Source organism: Miniopterus schreibersii (genome assembly GCF_964146895.1).
Source record: "Miniopterus schreibersii genome assembly, chromosome: 11".
In the NCBI taxonomy this organism is placed as follows: domain Eukaryota; kingdom Metazoa; phylum Chordata; class Mammalia; order Chiroptera; family Miniopteridae; genus Miniopterus; species Miniopterus schreibersii.
This window is the reverse complement of record NC_138111.1, coordinates 28,142,593-28,163,499: the sequence shown is the minus strand read 5'-3', so window position 1 is coordinate 28,163,499 and position 20,907 is coordinate 28,142,593. Positions and strand designations below refer to the sequence as shown.

The 20,907-nt window shown below is 43.3% G+C and overlaps 1 protein-coding gene across 1 annotated transcript; it reads right to left on the bottom strand.

Moving 5' to 3' along the window:
* Positions 1 to 542: 542 nt before the first annotated feature.
* Positions 543 to 20,534, bottom strand: DCAF12 (DDB1 and CUL4 associated factor 12). The gene is made up of 9 exons (XM_081152090.1): positions 19,893 to 20,534; positions 18,513 to 18,767; positions 11,328 to 11,534; positions 10,112 to 10,172; positions 6,762 to 6,955; positions 5,737 to 5,802; positions 4,161 to 4,323; positions 3,179 to 3,357; positions 543 to 2,646 (listed from the first exon to the last, which is right to left on the bottom strand). The coding sequence occupies exons 1-9, from the start codon at positions 19,968 to 19,970 to the stop codon at positions 2,488 to 2,490; spliced, it is 1,362 nt and encodes a 453-aa protein (XP_081008216.1). The 5' UTR covers positions 19,971 to 20,534; the 3' UTR covers positions 543 to 2,487.
* Positions 20,535 to 20,907: the final 373 nt, after the last annotated feature.

The window sequence follows — 20,907 nt, the reverse complement described above, 5'->3', positions numbered from 1 at the left end:
CCATGATGCCTGCAACCGAAGTACATGCCCTTGGCCGGAATCGAATCTGGGACCCTTCAGTCCGCAGGCTGACGCTCCAATCACTGAGCCAAACCAGTTAAGGCTCAAAAAAAATTTTTAACTGATTTTCGAGAGCGCAGAGAGAAACATTGACTTGTTGTTCCACTTGTTTATGCATTCATTGGTCCATTCTTGTGTGTGCCCAGACCAGGGATGGAACCCACAACCTTAGCGTATAGGGATGATGCTCTAACCAACTGATCTACCCAGCCAGGGCCAGCCTATATATTTTTTTCAATCACCAAAGTACTCCCAGCGGGCATATCCACCCTCAACTGGATCCCAGAGTAACTGATCATGGGCCAGAGGTGAAGACAGAGCAAGCAGGTCTTAGTGTTTGTGTGTTTGCACTTGACCTGCCTTTAAACTTAAGGGAACACTCGTGTTTCCCTTCTGCTCTAAGCAATCCTGGCACCTCAGCCAGTAATTCAGAGCCTTTTTCCTGCTGCCCCTTGGCTATACATACTCATTCAAACCACTTTGCACTGGAATAATATTTATTTTTTTACTTGGCAAAAAGTCAAGTGCTACATTTTTTAAAACAAAAACTCAATCAAACGCATTACCCATCACAGAAGAGGGTCTGGCAACAGTACAAAACATCCTATTTAAGAACTTAAGATTTTTTTTTTTTTAAATATACAAGTTGGTTTAAAAGCTCTTGTGAGAACTAAGAAATCTAAAGCCTATAGTTTAATAGAAAAAAATTAAGACAATTAAAAGACCTACAGCATCCAGCATTTTGCTTAATTCCCTGTTTATAGCACCTATTTCTCTAAGTTAGAAGATGAGAATTCTAGAACCTGTGGTGTATGCATTGTACTGTCAAGATACGGTGACTTACTGATTTCCCTCCCACCAGCTCCCATCATCAAGACGACACTCTTTCAATCTCCCTACTTACACCCGGAACAGAAAGGGGTGACTAGGAGAACAACTTAGAACCTGGAGTGCAGGAATAATTATGACTTTTCCTTTCCCCAGAATGGGCTGTTGACAGAAGCAGAGTATGTACTTCAAATGGAGGAGGAATTTGTGGGTAGAAATAGCTGTTATCTGCAACATGATGCATAAAAAGCAAGGAATAACTGGACATCACGATCAGTCAGTTGCCTGCAAGTTTAAAAACCTCAGACTAGACAGTTCAAGGGAGGAACAAAATACTAATCACATCAAAGCTTTTAACATGCACAACGCTGGTGGTTGTAGGCCACGCCATCACCACCTTAGTGCTGAGCCAACAGAGTGGGAGAGGTGGCTTCAACCCCAGCCCCGCTGTATTAAGAAAACAGACGTTTCACACATGAAGCCCTCTACACACAGATAAAATCCCTATTAGTCCCTACCCTCCTGGAGACTGAACCCAGTTTGGAAAACAAAAGTAAAACCCATTGGGAAGACTAGAAGAAAGGCAAAGGAGAAGTTTCTCCTCAAAGCCAAGGGGACTGACTATGCTAATTTTAGCTGACTTGAGGCCCCCAGCTCCAGGCCCCTGAGATAGCAGATCAGGTCTTCTCTGAGGGGAGGGTGAGGGAGGTTAGGATGAGGATTCTCTTTACCTTGTTCTACCAAGCCTTCTGCAGCCTCTAGAGCTGCATTTGGATGGAGACTGATGTTTTAGGGGAGTGGCCACACTGGCTAAGGAGACAGGAAGTTGAAGTAGAAGTGACACAGAAACATAAGTGTTCTCACCTGGGGGGACACACAGATGGGAAGGCAGGTAGGGGATGGATCACTTTGGAGTCCTGACACAAGAGTCCCCAGGAAGTCGACAATCTAACTCAAAAGGTTTCCTGATTTTTCTTTCTGTTTTTACTTTCTATAATCAGTGTTATTAGACTTTAAAAAACAAGATAAAGATTAGTCCCAAAGCTGGACTCTGTGAACAAAGTTGTTTCTTTTATAAATATTTTAATTGCAAGTAATCCTCACTCCAGGTACTTTCAGTAACACACAGTACTTTCAGGTACACAAGTTCACACACACACACAGGCACACACAGCGCCCAAACTTTCACAGAAAGTCTGACAGCAACCACATAATTGTAAAGGAGCCCTACCTCTCAACAGTGAAGGGTAAGAACGACTAAGTCAGCCTAAAGAAATAAGAGAGGGAAAAGTGTGTGTCACTTGAAAAAAAACAAAACAAAAAAAACAAATAGGGACTAAAAATGTTTGGTTAAGAAGCCAGAAAGAAAAAACATAGTAAAGTGAAATTCTGATTACCAAAAAGGGAAAAAACAAACAAAACCTTCAGATTTCTATATAGAGCTTCTTTCTGACAAGAACCTAAACCATAGGCAAACTCTGGTGTTCCCACTAAAATATGAGGGCCTCACACAATTGGAAAAAAACAAAAGAAGAAACAAGGAAACAGAGGATGGAAGTTAGTGTAAATCTCTGCATTTTGGGAGAGAATTAGTTGTCATTAACTCCAGAGCCCAGCATAGTTTCCATGGAGCCCTGAAGGGAGAGGACCCCCTGCCACAAAGAGTTTTGTTCCAGATGAGTCGTAGCAGTGGGTGTAAACAGCATTGGGGAAGAAATCAATGTCTGAAAAGTAATTCCTCCAGGTTTCATCATGATTCTATGGGAAGAGAAAGAGACTCTGTTAGCACCTTTAGGCCATGGGGCAGGAATCGGGGAAGGGAGGGACAGGAATGCTTTCTGGTCTCTTTAGGAACAGAGGGTCCTGTAACCCGATGTCAGGAGATTGATGCTTATGTAAATAGGGGCTTCATTTTTCCAACTGAACAGTAGGGAGGAAATGAATGAGCAGGCTAAAGAATTGCTATACAAACTGTAGGTCTTCTCAAGACAGCTGGAACCAAACTTTTTAATAATTCACTGGCAGCCTCAGCCGGAGGTTCCTTCTCTTTCCTGTTCTATTGTAACCTAGGGGAAAACCCTAGGTCAACTAGTCTTATTGGGCCTTTTCCCACAGATATGCAGACACAAAAGCAATATCAAGTGAAAGTGCCTCTGGTCCAAGGAGTGTGTCTTACTAGTGAAAAAGTATGTGGGTAGTGGTGTGTCAGTGGGAGTGGGCATGGGTAGGTAGAGCAAAGACAATTTTTCTGTTATTCTCCAGTAAGCATGTCGGACAGGGGCTTACTCACCAGCCAGCCTTTGCCAGTGGTTAGTTTCAGATTCTCCCCTGCTAGTCTGGGCTTGGACCCATAACAAGCTGAGAGCCTCTCTTCTAGGAATCTCTGAGCTCGGATGTCATAGAACAGCAGGGAGCCCTGCCCTGTGCCCACAGTGATGATGTGCTCATAGAAGCTCACTGACCGGATCCCTGAGAGAGAAAAGTAAAGGGCAGTGAGCAAGGGGAGCATGCACTTTAAGTCTGCTAGCCTGAATTTCTCTGACACCGAGTTCACATGGTACCCCAAATACCGGATAATGCCTTTCCCATGGCAGGCATAGCTCATGAAAAAGCCAGAGAACCCTGATGCCATATTGCCATCCATATACCTAACAGGAGACTTCCCATAAGACTCAGAGAAGGGACAGACACCTGATGAAGCCCAAGATGCTTTGGGCCTGAGACCACAAGTGCGCTCCGAACCTCCTTGACCCCTCTAGACTATCTGGAGTCATTGTTCATAATTCTAAGCTCTTCTCCATTATATGCTTCCAACCTATACTGAAACTGAGGGTGATCTGCATATTTATAAATCATTACATTAATAGATATTTCCTTGTATTTAACCTAAAAGCACTACTGAAGTGGCAAAGAGTCTAGAATTAAAGCACCCAACAAAGCACTGTCTCCCACAGTATGAATTTAAAACAAGTCGCCTAACCTCTCTGGGTCATAGGCAAAATGCATCTGTGGATCAAATAAGTGCATGGGATATGAAGATGTCTCTTGGCACATAAAAGCTGCTGGATAACATTTGTGGAATCAGTATTTCCTTATTAGGTATAAAACCTATAGTAACCAAAATCTCTTAAAACTGTTCATTGCAGGTATCATTCCAGCAAAGCCTATTTATTCTTTCCCTTACTACTCTCCTTATACACGTTATTCTCTGTTCTGAAATGTGAGCATCTTAACTATAACTGAAAACAAACCCGAAACATAAGGACTCTTACCACTGCCTCGCTCCCTGGAGCAAACAGACTTGATGTTGTATGAAGGCTGCCGTGGATCCAAGAAGGAGACATGAGCTTGGGAGCCCACTGCATATACTGACCATTCATTACCATAAGCCAGACACACATTCTCACGGCAATATGGGAGTTTGGTGGAGAGGAGCTGAAAACACAGAGAAAAGAGATGCACCCATGGCATTACCAGAGAGTATAAGGCAGGGCATTGTTCTTAGATGCCCACCTTTGGGCTTTCCTTCATACACAAGGACACAAAGTCAAAGACAAAAGGACAAGCCCCAAATAAGGAAATAATACTCTGCTCCACAACTAGGTATGTAAGAGAGAGGGTTGACTATAATAATAAGATCTAGGTACTGAACAGGATTGGTTAGGGGAAAAGCACAAGCTGTAATTAAATAATCAGAAGCAGAGAGAAAGGCCAAGACCTATATACAGGTTGTTTACTGGGATAACCCCAGGGCACTAAAACCAAGGTCCCACTCTGTTCTCTCTGCCAGGAAGAGCCACCACCTTTCTCACTGCTCTTCAGACAAATGGACTGAATTCTGGCTACCTTCAGTCTAACTCCCCAATTTTATGGAGGTTGTACACTACAAAAAGCATACTCATGGCACTGGTTCAACCCAGGTATCCCCAATCAGGCTTAACCCTGGATCCTTGTCATTCAGTCAGTTCTCAGTGGGTGCCTATTGCATGTAAGGCACCAAGCAAACGGAGTTAAAAAACCACTAAGACATAAAGGAATCAGTAATTCCTGAGGTGCTGATTCCTCTTGAGAAAGAGTTTATCACAGACGTAACAAGTAGCAAAGGTCTCTGGGATGAGAAGAGGGCAAATGATCCACAGGTAGGCTTAACTTTATGCAAGAGCTGCTTGTAAATATTATAAATTAAATCCATGTTCTCATTACCTTATATGATTATTTCAGAGATGATTAATCTTAGTTTAATTAATCTTCAGTTACCAGTGGTTCCTAACATTTAGGTCTTCCTGCCCTCACAACATGCAGAGTCAACAATCCATAAGCAAATGCTTAAATATGTTGTGGATTAGGGGACTGCTTGTTAAAGGAGTCTCTCAGCAAGCCTTTACAATATGAAAGAATTGCCCCCTCTAATCTCTTTTAAAGACCTTTAAGAGAGGCATGCCAGACTCAGGATTTCATGCACCATGGAACCACATGTCCAGACCCTTGGAACACTGATGTTTTATTCTTTTTTTCCATTCCTCACCCAAGGGTATTTTTTCCACTGCTCTTTAGAGAGTGGAAGGGAGAGAGAGAGAAACATTGATGTGAGAGAGACACATCAATTGGTTGCCTCCTGCTCGAGCCCCAACCAGAGCAGGAGATTGAGCCTGTAACCAAGGTGTGTGCCCTTGGCCAGAATCGAACCCAGGGCCCTTCAGTCCTTGGGCCAATGCTCTAACCATTGACCAAACCAGCTAGGTTGGAGCACTGATGTTTTAGACAAGAAGGAAAAGGCTCAGGGAGAATTAAAGTATTTTAACCATAAGGTAATTTTTTGGTAAAACTACTAAGTCATGTTCATCACACCTTAGACAGTGTATTTTCAGCCTTCCAGAGATGAAAGTAGCCATCCAGAGATACTGCTCCCAATTCCTACAAGTACAATGAAAAACAAGTTATATTCCAATCTGTAGCACGTAATATACAACAGTAAGCAGGGGAAGACCTTGAAGTTTGGGTCCTCTCATTCTTCATTCCTATCCTATGATGATTCCAGCTGGGGTGCCAGGGAGTATCACCTCATTATCAGCCCTATGGAATGTAGCTGGAAAGCTTATTAAATTGATGCTGCTGCTTGAATTCTCTCAAGAAGCAATTACATTTTCTAACAATAACATAGATACACATCGTGCAAAAAGCCGTTACTATGCAACCATTGCCATGATATTCTGTTGGACAGAGCAGAACACACACATGAAAGAAATTTTCTAAGTCTCAGTGTGAGAGCTTCTATAAGTGGAAGGTCTAAGCTAGGAGAGATAAGTCTACACGTAAGCCACAAACATGGAAGGGAGATAGAAGGTTAAGGGAACTACCCTTCAAACTGTGGCCTGATTCAGATTTTGGGAGAAGCCTTTCTCCTCTTCTGGCTCTGGGTCTCCATCCCAACATTACTTAATACCCCAGTTTCAGGAGATCTAATGCAATGATTAGGTGGCAGTGTTGAGAAGTGAAGAATGAAAATAATACCAAAGAGAAGAAAAGTGATTGCTTTCAGAGGCATATATGAAAATCACACCCAAAACAGAACCCCTGCAAAGGCATATGCAAATAAGAGTCAAATCAGAGAGACCCTGGGGAAACTATGATGGACCCACAAATATGAACCATCCAGAGAAATACAGAACTCAATACAAAGGGTGGGATTCATAATCTGTTATAATTTCTCATCAGCATCTCTTATTCTTCAAGAGGTGCTCTGTGGGCTCAGAACCCAGCTATGCAGCAAGCACTGACTTAGGGAAGGAGAAGGGAAGTGCATCTTCCAAGACATAAGCCAAGCAGCCTAAGCAAGAGTAATAGATTTCAGGCAACCTTTGGCAAGCTCATACCTTGTTCTTGTTGTTGAAGGCCAGAGCACGGACCTTGCAGTTGTCAGGGTTTGTGTCTTCCTTGGGGATGTCCTTTAAGGCCTTGTGAGTGATGTGAGCATACACAGGGACCTGTGACACATTGTGCCTTGCATCACTTCTGGTCAACACATCGTCTGTCACCTCCCAAAGTCCCATAGAACCATCACGTGAGCCTACAGGCCAAGGAGACCACAAATGTCAGATATACTCAACTCTCTAAAGGACAGTCCTGCAGAAGCCAAGATGGGCTTTTTTAGTCTAGCCCTTTGTGCATCCTCCTCATATGTGCTGAAGTTTGGTCAGGTGGCCCACCCCAAAACAGGGAAGTATGCATTTTAATAGCTACACCAAGGGGATGACTTGACTAAGGTCTAGGATTTAAAATATAACCTTGAAACATAACATGGTTGGTGGACTTTTTCAAAAAAAGAGTTCGATAAAGCTTAGTACTTTTCAAGCCGAATGCTTAGGTCACGTGGGCATGTACACACAGGTGATTTCTATTGGGCAATAGGGTCTGGGAATCTCTACATCAGCTGTTGCTTAACCTTTTCTGAGGCTTGCAACCCTTCAAGAGACTTAGGAATTTCTCTAGAAAAATACACAAAAATACCACATTGTACATTTACTTTCAAGGAGATTCATGGGTGTCTTGAAGGGTTTCCATGGACCCATAGGGACCACACTCCTTGTACTAAGAATTACTGTTCTACATAAAATGAATGCTTAAAAAGATAGTTTTCCTTAACAAATAATAATGAAGCACTTAAAAAACTAAGAACAGTTTTAAAAAATTGAGCTCTAAATACATTGCTGGTGATAAGCTAAAATGGGATCATCTTTCTAGAGTACAACTGAGCAATCTGCAGCAAAACCCAGAGGCTTGTGCTCCCATCTAGGAGTAATCCTCTATCATAAGAACCATATACAAAGCTGTTTACTCAGAACAATTTATATGTCTAACAATATGGCTATGGTATAGTTATAAAACAGAATATCAATAACCGCTAAAAAAAAATCATGGTTTTAAAATTCCTTTCCAGTAAAGTTATTTGCCAGCTCTCCTTGGAAACCAGGAGGTTCCCTTTCAACATTTAAATCTCCTGAACGCTTTGTAGTAAAAATTGTCTAACATGGCAGAAATATTCAATTTGTTTGCATCATAAGAACTGTGGGCAAGGATTCAAAGCAGAGGGTTCATCATGTGTGAAATCTAGAAAAGGCCAGAAAGAGGGCACATCTGGAGAACTACATGGAGTTTATTGTGCAAATTTTAAAAATAAAACTGCACAAGTTTTATTATGAAAAAGTTCAAGCATCCTGAAATGTTGAATTTTACAATGAGTTATTATCAATATTTTATTATACTTGATATAACATACATCTATACATATATCCATCCCTCTATATGATCCCATTTTAACCAACTAAAAAATATGTACTAAAAAAATACTAGCAAGATATATTTCAAAATGTTAACAGTGATTATTTCTGGGTAGAGATATTATGAATAAGTCTTATTTCCCTTTTTATCTGTATTTTAAAAATTTCTTATGTGTAGACCTGGTGAGGTGGCTAGGTTGGAACATTATCCTATGCACCAAAAAGGCTGCATGCAGGTTTGATTCCTGATCAGGGTACATACCTAGGTTAGGTTGCAGGTTCAACCCCAGTAGGGGTGCATATAAGAAGCAACTGATCGATGTTTCTCTCTCTCTCTCTCTCTCTCCCCTCCCCCCTCCCTCCCCTCCCCACTTTCCTCTCTCTAAAAAAATAAAATAAAATAAAATCAGCCCGGCCGGGCATGGCTCAGTGGTTAAGCGTCAACCTAGGATCCAGGCGATCGGGGTTCGATTCCCGGTCAGGGCACATGCCCGGGTTGTGGGCTCGATCAATGATGCTCTCATCATTGATGTTTCTATCTCTCTCTCTCCCCCTCTCCTTTCCTCTCTCTGAAATCAACAAAGATATATTTAAAAAATAATAATAATAATAAATAAATAAAATCAATAAACATATCATCAGGTAAGGATTTAAAAAAAATTTCTTACATGTATCACTTTTACATTAAGGAAAAATAATATAAAGAACTAATTTAGCAACAACATGAAGATTAAATTGGAGGAGTCAAGACTAAAAGCAGAAAGAAAATATTGAAGGATACTTGGGTAACTCAAGAGATAGATGATAACCACTCGAGTAGAGAAGATAGAAAAGAAATTGATGGATATAGAGGTATTTTAGAAAACAGTATCAACATGGCTTCGTAATCTAAGGAAACTAATGAGCCTAAGATGAGTCTTAGTTCTCTGGTTGTGCAACTGGGCAAAAGGTGGGAGCACTCACCAATATATGTCAATGGGGGGGGGGGGGAGTGTGAATGAGTTTGAATATACTGATTTTCAGGTGGAGTGTTCAGGGGTAGATGCCCATCACAAGTCTGAACATGAGCACTGATTAACAAGTATTGAACATTTTCAATATGCAACCACTACGCATTCTCTCATTAAATCTTCCCAGTGACAGGATTGGGGAACCTTTTTCCTGCCAAGGGTCATTTGGATATTTATAACATCATTCAAGGGTCATACATAATTATCAACTTAAAAACTAGCTATGAAAAAAGCTCCTGGATTTATTGAATTTCAAGTCACGCCTGCGGTTGTGTTGGCAGGGCCAGACCAAATGATTTCACGGGCCGGACGTTCCACCCCTAAAGTATATAAAATCATTATCCATGTTACATATGAGGAAATCCAAGTCCCTCTCAAAAAAGTTAAGTAACTTGCTCAAGATCACAGTGCTAATAAGTGGTAGGACGAGGATTCAAATTCAGGTCTTTAATAGCAGAGGCAATGTTCTTAAAACCTGCTGTTATTGTTCAGGAAATGTACACTTGGGAGCTATGGGCTTGAAAAGAAGACACTGGCAAGGAATCTGAAAGAGATGGGAGAATCCCAAACAAAAACAAGTCCTGACTTCCACCAACCAAATTTAGTGCAGGTTATCAACACAAACAACTCCTATAAAGATGCCAAGACCGCCTCAGTCCTCCCATTCCTTGGGGAGACAAATAACAGGGAATCCTGCCCAGCCAGCATGGCTCAGCAGTTGAGCATCTACCTTGAGGTTCGATTCCTGGTCAGGGCACATGCCCAGGTTGTGGGTTCGATCCCCAGTGGGGGGCATGTAGGAGGCAGTGACTCTCCTCATCACTGGTTGACTGTCTGTTTACTGGGCTATTTTCATTCACACTACTATTCCTTTTAAATTTCTAGCTTCCCTCTCTCCCTGCCACACCAAAAGTCCCTACAAAAAGGCAATTTTACCAGACACAGCCATAGTGTCATTGATCCATGCAATTGAAAAGATCCAGTCCTTGTGACCATCCTTGGAGAGGAGGGAATGACAGGTACATAGAGGGGAGAAAGAAAAAAAAAAGGAAATTAGTAAAACAAGGATTACAATGTACACTCTTGAAAAGCATACAAGTCTGACTGAAAATATCTTTGTAAAAATTACAACTCTGATCTCTGGTGATTTCAACCCATTGGTATGACCCCATGATCTTTGACTTCTGTCTTGAGGAGCTCAAGGCTGGAATAAAACTGGCATTCCTGTGTACAATAAGCATGTCTAGTAGATACACAGCTCTGGCCTTCCATCTCTAGATGTCCTATTTGGGGCTCCTACATACAATCATGCACCTCTCATCCCTCCAACATCGTCATATATTCTCCCTGGGACAAGAGTTATAACTGTCCTCTTTGCTGTTCCTTCTGTCTGGAACTGTCTTCCTCTAGACATCAACATGGCTTGCACTCTCATTTCCTTTAAGTCTCCCTGCTCAAATGTTTTTCAATTATTGCTTATGTACAATATAAGTTTTTTTTCAATTATAGTTTACACTCAATATTATTTTTTATTAGTTTCAGGTCAAATGTCATTCTTATCAATGAGGCCATCTTCTGAAATAGCATTCTCCATACTTTCTATTGCTTTAGCCTGCCTTTACTCTTCTCCATGGCATTTATCAACTCTGACATACTGCTGGTGAGTATTTATTGGTTTATATGGTTTATATATTGTTTCCCTTCACTAGAATACAGGCTTCAAGAGAATAGGAGCTTTATCTGTTTTATTCACTGCTGGGCCCCAAGTGTCTAAATAATGCCTGGCCTTAGAAGGCTCACTAAATAGTTGCTGAATGAATGATTTAATAATCTTTGCTCTCTGACTATGGGCAGTAGGATATGTGGAAACTGGACTCAAACACTAACCCACTGCTACCAGCCTCTGAGGCACACTGCCCGTTCCTTCATCAAACAAATACTCTGTCAATATGCCTGATACTCCCTATGGGGAGTCCAGTCCCCATTTCTGAAATCTCTACCCCCACACCTCACTCCCATGCCCCAAGAGTCAGCAGAAAGCTACAGGAAACTATCCCTTCTGAGGGGGCTGTGGGAGAAGGGTCCATGTGACCTACTGGGCTGTGTTGAAAAAGAAGGCTACCTCTTAGCTACAATTATTGGAGAAACTTACATCCCCTACACACACAGGATCTAGTGTAGGCAGCCGGTAGATGGCAAGACTGTTGGGGTTGTCTCCTCCAGTGGCTAACAGTGTTCTAGAAGGATTCAGCTCGATGGCATGGATACCACAGCCCTGCTGGGTTATACCTCCAGGCTCCCGGTCCTTCAGAATGGGAATCTTGGTGATCTGGCTGGTCTGGATATCCACTACAAAGAGCTATAAGAAAAAAGGGATATAAGCTGAATAGTTTCTCTTTAATGTGGCTAACCCTGAATACAAACATCCACTATCCATCAAACATTTAATTAATGCCTACTACATGCTAGATACTGGGAATTATTAAAGCCATCAGCAGGGCTACTTGTCATAAGAAACATGAAAATAATATAACAGAGACAAGTACAATATGCTACATGAATGCAGATTAGGAAACAGTAAATTTTGCTTGGGATTCAAAGACAGCTTTAAAGAGGACTTGCATTAGACAGACTATGGACCTAAAGAACCTGACCAGCCCTGGCCAGGTAGCTCAGTTGGTTGGAGTGTCATCCAGGTACACCAAGGTTTGGGTTCTAGCCCCAGTCAGGGCACATACAAGAATCAACCAATGAATGCATAAATAAGTGGAACAAAAAAAATCAATCTTCCTTCCTCCCTTCCTTCCCTTCCTTCCCTTCCTTCCCGCCTTTGCCTTTGCCCTTCCTTCCTTCCTTCCTTCCTTCCTTCCTTCCTTCCTTCCTTCCTTCCTTCCTTCCTTCCTTCCTTCCTTCCTTCCTCCTTTCCCTTTCCTCCCCCTCCCTCCCTCCCTCTCTCTTTCTCTCTCTCTCTCAAATCAAGTTTTTTGAAAAAAGAGCCTGACTAAAGGTTTTCTGCTGATTTGGGCATATTTTCAGTATCAAATTCTTATCTGTACATGCATAGAAACTTAGAAACAGCCCAGCCGGGCGTGGCTCAGCGGTTGAGCATTGACTTAGGATCCAGGCGATCGGGGTTCGATTCCTGGTCAGGGCACATACCTGGTTCCGGGCTTGATCAATGACCCTCTCATCATTGATGTTTCTATCTCTCTCTCCCTCTCCTTTCCTCTCTCTGAAATCAATAAAGATGTATTTAAAAAAAACACAAAAAAAAACAAAAAAACCCATACAACTTAGAAACAATGTATCCATAATATGTTAGCTGCTAGACCAGCGATTCCTAAACTAATTATTACAATAACCTAGGGGATTTTCTTTTTTTTTAAAAAAACTACAAAACAAAAACAATTCCCAGGCCCTACTCTGAAACTCCTTCAATTCGAAATTACTGAGTATGCGGTCAGTAAAACTGAATTTTCCCCAAGAATCTCCAGGACACTCCGTTTACAGCCGAGGTTTGACAGTCACTGATCTAGATAGACCCTTGTTATTCAAAGGAGCACCTGGGAGCTTGTTAGAAACAATCTCAGGCCCTGCCCTAGATCTAAGTCAGAACCTGGAATTTCCCAAGATCTCTAGGTCTGCTGAAGTTTGAGAAGCACAGATGTGAAGAGAATCGGCTCTGTACACTGAGGGCAATGAGTTTGATAAGACATAAGAGAAAACTGACCTGCAACCTGCAAAGATCTGAGTTTCTCCTGTGGAAACTGAGGGCTGGCTAAGACTTTTAAGAATTATTTTAGCCTAGCTGGGCGTGGCTCAGCAGTTGAGCGTTGACCTAGGATCCAAGCAATTGGGGTTCGATTCCCATCAGGGCACATGCCCGGGTTGCTGGCTCAATCCCCAGTCGGGGGCGTGCAGGAGGCAGCCAATCAATGACTCTCTCATCATTGATGTTTCTATCTCTCTCTCTCCCTCTCCTTTCCTCTCTCTGAAATCAATAAAGGTATATTTAAAAAATATATAAAATTATTTTAGTCCATTCCTTTGCCATTCTCTCCACTTCTGCCATCCTTTAAAAAAGGTGAGGAAAAAGGTTTCATCTATTCATATTCAAGAAAACCTAAAGTCCAACCTCTGCAGTTTTGGAGTTGGGAGAGATCTAGGTTTGAATTCCAAATTGGTTACCTATTAGCTGTGATCTTGGGCAAGTCACTAAAACTTTCTGAATCCTGTCATCTATAAAACTTGAATATTATCTCTCTCATAGGGTTGCTAAGAGATCAAATAAAATATAAAGTGTTTAGCACAGGGCTCAGCACAGAATAGGTGCTTAACAAGTGATAGCTAATAATAATATACCATGTTCATGTTTGTTTAGTTTTGCTAGGGTATAAGAAAAGCTTCTACACTGGATGAAAAACATTTGATATAAGGGCGATGGAAAAACTGGTAACAGTTGGGTCTGCAGAGGGCCTAGGAAACCAAGAGTTTACCCCCAACCTCACCTCATCTTTGCATAGGAATGACAAAGCACCATGTGAAGGAGAGAACCCTTTTCCTTCTTCAAAGGAAGGTACAGTGATGTGGAGGAGCTGCCACAGAATATCTCCCCAAGCTCTCTGACAAGGGGCGAAGGCTTCATGCAGCTCCTGTAACACTTCCTAGAATGGGGCTACTCTGCATTAACCTACTAGGATCCCTGCCAGAAACTAGCTGCATGGCAAGGTAAACTTGAGGTTCAATGGCTCCCTGCAGTTTACATTCAAGAACAGAGGGGGCGGAAAGAAAGCAAAGGCCTTACAGTCAGGAAGATTCTAAGACTAGTGAGTACATCTCTGCATGCATTAATGTGTATGTAGATGCATGCAAATATGCGTACAGAGATCAATGTGGCTTAATAAAATGGTGGGGCTCACAAAGTTTCTAAAACTCAAAGAATGTTTTAGCTGGAGCCTAATGGAGAAAGGAAAGCAAATCCACATAGGTAGCACAGACTTCAAGATAAACTCTAATGAGTCAGACAGTAAAACACAAGTGGGCAGCCCATTTGCTGAAAGCTGGGGAAAGGAAACAACTGAAATCAAAGAAGAGGAATCCATTCCGTATTCCAAGCCCAGAAGGTGGGGAGCAAAGCAGAGAGCTAAGACCAAGAAACACAAGAGAAAATGGTCAGACACTACATATCAAAAATTTAAAATGTGTAAACCTGCCTGGCCGGTGTGGCTCAGCAGTTGAGCATCCACCTTTTTGATCCAGGAGATCACAGTTCGATTCCCGGTCAGGGCACATGCCCGGGGTTACTGGCTCGATCCTCAGTAGGGGGCACGCAGGAGGCAGCCAATCAATGACTCTCTCATCACTGATGTTTCTATCTCTCTCTCTCCCTTCCTCTCTGAAATCAATAGACATATTTAAAAAAAAAAAAAAGTGTGAACTCTGCAGTTTCAAGAATTTATGCTAAAAAAATGATGACAGGTGAACAGTTTTAATTACAGTGCAGCAATTTTAAACTAGTGAAACAGCACAGGGGATTGGGTAAAGACACATTCTTACTTCCTGACCATTACGGCACAAAGACTTAACGACAATATGGTATGTGCATGTGCCCACTGAGAAGCAAGATGTCTCTCTCTAGAGCGAGAGGAGAGGGAGAGAGAAAGAAACACTGATGTGGGAATCAATCGGCTGCCTCCTACACGCCCCCTACCAGGGATCAAGCCTGAAACCTGGGTATGTGCCCTGACTGGGAATAGAACCAGCAACCCTTTGGTGCACAAGATGACGCCCAACCTAGCCACACTGGCCAGGGCTCTCTAGGTGCTGTTTTGAGCTCCAAAAAACACCTTGTATGATAGAAAAAGGAAATTCCTTTTGCTGTATATCCTATCACTGTATTTTCAAGTCCCTATTTCACTCCCTCTCCCCAGAGAAGATGTATAATATATAACTGTTCAACTTTTATCAGTAACAAGACAAGCAATGAATGGTAACTGGTCAAGGCCACTTTCACGATTGCATTAGGCCAGGGGTGTGGAACATTTTTTCTGCCAGGGGCCATTTGGATATTTATAACATCATTCTTGAGCCATACAAAATTATCAACTTAAAAATTAGCCTGCTAGCCCGGCTGGGCGTGGCTCAGCAGTTGAGTGTCAACCTGGGATCCAGGTGATCGGGGTTCGATTCCTGGTCAGGGCACATGCCCAGGTTGTGGCCTCGATCAATGACTTTCTCATCATTGATGTTTCTATCTCTCTCTCTCCCTCTCCTTTCCTCTCTCTAAAATCAATAAAGATATATTAAAAAAAAAAAAAATTAGCCTGCTATATTTGGTCAAACATTAATTCACCCCTAATGTGATAGCTGGAACTGCTTCTTTGGTGAGGCCTTGGCAGGGCCAGACCAAATGATTTTGGGGGCTGGACATTCCCCACCCCTGCTTTAGGCTAAGAAAAAACAAGTTTTATCTAGCTGAAGTAACATTTAAAAAAAATAAGAGTTCAGCCCTGGCCGGTTTGGCTCAGTCATTAGAGTATTGGCCCACAACTGAAGGGCCCCCCAGGGTTCGATTCCGGCCAAAGGCATGTACCTTGGTTACCGGCTGGATCCCCGGCCCCAGTCGGGGTGCAAGTAAGAGGCAACCAATCGATATGTCTCTCTCATATAGATGTTTCTCTCTTTCTCTCTCTTCCTTCCACTCCCTCTGAAAAGCAATGGAAAAAATATCCTTATGTGAGGATTAAAAAAAGCCTCAAATTATAAAAAATTAATAAAATATTGCTAAACAGCAGGTTACTATCTTAATTACAAAACATAGATGGATATATAGATAAGCATACTGTTAACCTGAGCTGTACATTTGGCAGGGCCCAAGGAATTCTGCAAGCATTTTAAGGCATTTTCTAAGAGGCTATAATCCCTTTGGGAAAATAAAATAGTAAAACAAGGGTGAATGAATAAAAAATCTGGTCAGAGCAAAGCTCCCACACTTCACCATATTTTGTTTCCTTGTGTCCTGAATTGAGTTACATATTCTGATTTTATTATTTCAGGAATCTGAATATGTAAGCTCAGCGATACAATATTATAGCTATTCTCTCAACCCTGACATCTACCATGCCACCCCACCCCCAAAATTAGGCTCCTCAAAGTTCTTCTTCCTCTCATTGGCAGCAAATTGCAGCCCAAATTCATTTGCTTCATTAAGATCCACCAAGTCTATCTGTGAAGTCTTTACTACTAAGAATCCAACATGAACGCCTCCTCCCCCAAAATCTTCACATACTATCTACAGACAATTCTAATTGCTTAAATAATTTTCCTTTCTCTCAAACTGAGGGGAGTCTCAGGGAGTGCCAAAAGCATTGGAAAAGACTTTGGATTCACTAGCACTAATACTATTTTTGAGTAAGATATTGCTCACTTGAAGTATTTCCCAAGATATCCACATCACCTTCTCAGCACTCAATATTACCACTCCCATTTTAAAGATAGGGAAACAAAGACACAGCTAAGGGAATCATTTGCCAAATGTCTCAATGTTCAGAGAAGAGCAGTGTTCCTGGTTCCCTGCCTTGCTTCTGGAAGCTAAGCAAAAAACAAAACAAAAAAAACACAACTAACTATAAAAAAAATCAGACCCCCGTGTAAGGTCATGAGGACATAGGAAGGCAGAAAGAGGTATGTGTTAACAGTAGGAACATTATTACTTAATATTACTCTCACCTTCAAAATAATAAGAGCCAGAAGCAGGACACTATCATGATTACTTGAATTTACAATTCAGCAACATTTGCTAGGCAAAACACTATAATGGTATGTGTAGGGAGTGGAATTAATTTCTCCAAATAAGAGACTCTTTCTACTCCAAGTGACAATGATGACAGCCTGAGAGACTAGAAAAATGAAGTTTTGTAGAGGCTTGCCACAACTACATAGTTTTGAAAGGCTTCTGTATGACAAGTAGCCTTCAACAGAAGAGGAAATGAAAGCCTGGCCCCAACCACCATGGTATTATTTATTTCCTTCCTTATTATGTTAAATCTTTGCCTGTGTCCTTTATAAACAAACACTTCTCCTAGTACCTAAGACTTTCTTTCTCTTTCTTCTTTTTTTTAAATCTTCACCAGAAGGTATTTTTTTCATTGCTTTTCAGAGAGAATGGAAGGGACAGAGAGACAGAGAGAAATATCAATGTGAGAGACATCAATTGGTTGCCTCTTGCACATACTCCAGCCCGGGCCGGAGCTCAAGCCGGCAACCAAGGTTAAGAGCTCTTAGCCAGAATCAAACCCAGGATCCTTCAGTCATGGGCCGATACTCTAACCATTCAGCCAAACCAGCTAGGGCTTAAAACTTTCTTGATCCACAGCAACCATCTCTCTTCCAATTGATCCAAGATATATTTCTGTCCAGGATAAATTTACCCAGCCATTATGACATTACTTGTCTATTCACACAGAATAAGGTGAAAATGGAGAGAGCAGCTAGGCCTCATCTCATCTTTTCTTATAGTTCATTCAGAATCATTTCCCACGTCCAGGCCCTGCCTCTTTTCACTTGCCATTCATCTGACATCATGCTATTTGTGCTCTTCTGTTCCAATCATAACCACCATACCCAATCACAGACTGACTTATTTTATCAATGCCTATAATTATGCTGGTTATATAGGTTACTGATAAATTTTTCCCTTCATTCACTTATAATTGTCTTCTATGTAAAAATACACTTCTACTTATACTTAATTTTTCTTTCTTCTGAATCCTTTTCAAGGAGGCTACTGTGGAAAGAGAAAACATGTACATCCTGCAAGATAACACCAGGCACACATTCTCTGCCTATTCTTATAAGATATACATCTTTAGGTTCTATTCTCTAAAAGTGAATTCTGCCAAGTGCTCTTTTAAATACTTCTACATATGCCTTTAGGCTAGCAGCTAACACCTAGGTTTTCACTATCATGTATCCTTAATGATGTTCAGTCTTTCCTCTGAGGTCTCTTTCCTCCATCTTTCCTTTGAGATCTCTGACTTAAAAAGCTACGTTAAGTTAAAAAAAAAAAAAATAACACTCTAGAAGCAGTGGCATATCCATATGGCCAGAGGCCTACAGAAACAGGCTCCTCTAAAGATTTATCAGAAATGTAGAATTGGGAAAAGGAACAGAAAAAGAGAGGAAGAAGTCACCAACAGACAGAAGGAAATGGAAAGGAGAGTAAAGCAATCTCCTCCCAAGAGAAACTGATGAGGAAAATGAGCAATGAGAGGTTCTAGACATATGGAACCATACATCCAGGACCGAGGATAAAGTTCACATCCCCCCAGACACTTACCGTGTTGCATTTTGTGCCACACACCACCTGCCTATGATTCAGCCACTGAGATGCAAACACTTTATTAAGGGTCCCAAGATGAAACTCTCTCTCCTTCAGGAGACTGGGAAGCTGCTGTGCTGCATAACCATGCAACACACGATAGTAGCTGGTTTCATTCTGTAGCCTGACTTCTCGGTTCTTCAGGTAGTACACTAAGGATCTCTTCACTGGGGGAAGTCTTTTTCTTTTGTGAAGGGAGTGATCCCAGCCAAACTGTGGAAAGCAATATTAGAAATCAGGGCTTTGGCTACCTTCCTTCAGAACAAGGGATCCTACGGTATTAGAGAAATCACCCAGAACTCATCCTGCAGGATTTACATGCAACAGAAATACAAGAACAGGAATCTCAACCCAAACCGTCTAGTTTAACTCTTCCAACACTGAAAACATGCTGCTTATAGTCAAACTTACATATGAGAAAGAAGGAATGAGAAGACAAGGGAATGGAAGCAGAGACAAATGAGGCCATAAGGTTTACTAGGCCTTTTAGGAGTGAAAGATTCAGAGACCCTATGTTATACCTGACAGGGAAGGGAATGAGGGGCTGAATGATTACCACACCGACCTGGGCTGCATCTCTCTCTATCCAGCCCTCTTCTCCCTTTCAGCCTGTACCCCCCTCAGAGCATGAAGGATGCAACCCAAGGAGCCAGATTTAGGGTCCCAGGTCTTCCGGGATGCACTATTAATGGCCGCCCCCATGTCACGAGGCCCCGCGCTCCAGGCAGTTGTATAATTCCAAAACCTAACACCAACGGGGTGGGAGGCACGGGAAATCAGAGTCCAAATATCTGAGTCTGAATACGCATCCAACAAGCTCTTCCCCTCCAGAGAGGGTGGTATAGGGATGATACCTGGGAACTACTGTTTGTTCTAAGGGTCCAAGCGCCCGCTCAGGGCTTGGGTATCCACAGCGAGACTCCTTCCTATACTAGAAATGCAATCATCCCTGCTTCCCCGGGCCCTTGTAAGGGGGACTACGTCACACTCTCTATCCCTATCTTCTACGAGGTTTTGTTCCCGATTCCCCTCGACTTCGGATTTCCTTCCTCCAAAGCCCAGATTCTGGTTTGTCCTCAAGACCCATTCCTGGCTGCAGACCTTCCGCAGTAATATGCCCCATTTTCAAGTTCCCCTTTAGCTCCTTACCCCGGCCTATCGGCTCTCCAGTGAACTACTGATGGCCCAGCCCTGACTCTACAGGCCCGGCCTCCGCTCCCCCTACTCCATCCCGACTACAGACCTGGGATCCCTGTCGCGTTTCCCTGATCTGCGAACCCTAGTCCCCTGTGGGTGCCTCGGCCTTACCACCCGAGTCCCAGCCCTCTCAGCCCTCACCTGCGGGCCCTGAGCTTCACTCCCAGCTCCCGGCGAGGCTGGCGCTTTCCGCTTCCTGCTAACTGCTTTCCGGGCCATAGTGGGCAGCGCCGCCGGGGCCCCGCAGCCACATGGGGCGGGGGAAGCGAGGGGTAGCAAGACGGCGGGTCATATACCGGGCCCCGGGGCCGTGCACCTTAGAGTGCCCGGCCCGGAAAATGGCCCGGACCCGGGGCGTCAGTAGAAATAGGGAAGCAGGCAAAAGGGAAAGAGGGAAGGAGGACCGAGTCTGGAAAAGGAAAGGGAATGGGAAAAGAAAGCAGAAACCAGAAGCTTCCCGACGACGGAGCCTGGGAAGGACGGCGAGCGGCTAGAACCAAAACACCCCCTCCCCCTCGTCCGCGCGCCGTCACCCTTGCGCAGCCGCACTTCGCAGCGCGTCGCCAAGGAGACGCCGCCGGGACTAGAGGGGCAGGGTTTAAAGCTCCGAGAAGAGTTCGCGGGCGTTGCAGAGCGGCCGCCGGCCCATTCCCGGTGGTTGTCTGGTGGCCGCTGGAGATAGGCGACCTGAGGCCAAAAGAATCTAGTTTCCAGCCGCCAACTTCGGACCCCCAGGCTTGTCCATCTTCAGGCACCCGGAAGTGAGGACAGCTAACCCCCCTCCGGGAAGAAACCCCTCCCTGCACACGCCTTTACCCGGCAGCCACCGCTGATGATCTCCTTTCTAGCGCTGCAAGTTTTCCGGCACCTGTGGTACCCAGAGCCAGGGCGCCAAGGGCTGGGCCCCGGGAGGAGACAGAACCCTCTCCCCCTATCCCCGATAGATGGAGTTCGGCCCAGAATCCACGCCAGCATGGTCATACTTTCCCTCTTCCGAGAAAATACCCTGCCCGCTTAACCAACCCAGGCGGACCCCCCCCCTCTTGCCCCCTGCCCCACGCCCGGCCTCTGGCCTCGCTCTCCCCACCCCTGAAGCCCCGAGGCTCCATTCTCCACTGTTCCTCCTTCCGTCCACTGGCCACCTCCCCCGCCTGAC

Coding starts and splice junctions, on each gene's coding strand:
- DCAF12 (XM_081152090.1), bottom strand. CDS start 19,970: ATGGCCCGGAAAGCAGTTAGCAGGAAGCGGAAAGCGCCAGCCTCGCCG. Junction 11,535..18,512: donor GTGGCACAAAATGCAACACG/GTAAGTGTCTGG, acceptor TTTTTCTTATAG/CTCTTTGTAGTGGATATCCA. Junction 5,803..6,761: donor CCTTCAACAACAAGAACAAG/GTATGAGCTTGC, acceptor TTGTACTTGTAG/GAATTGGGAGCAGTATCTCT.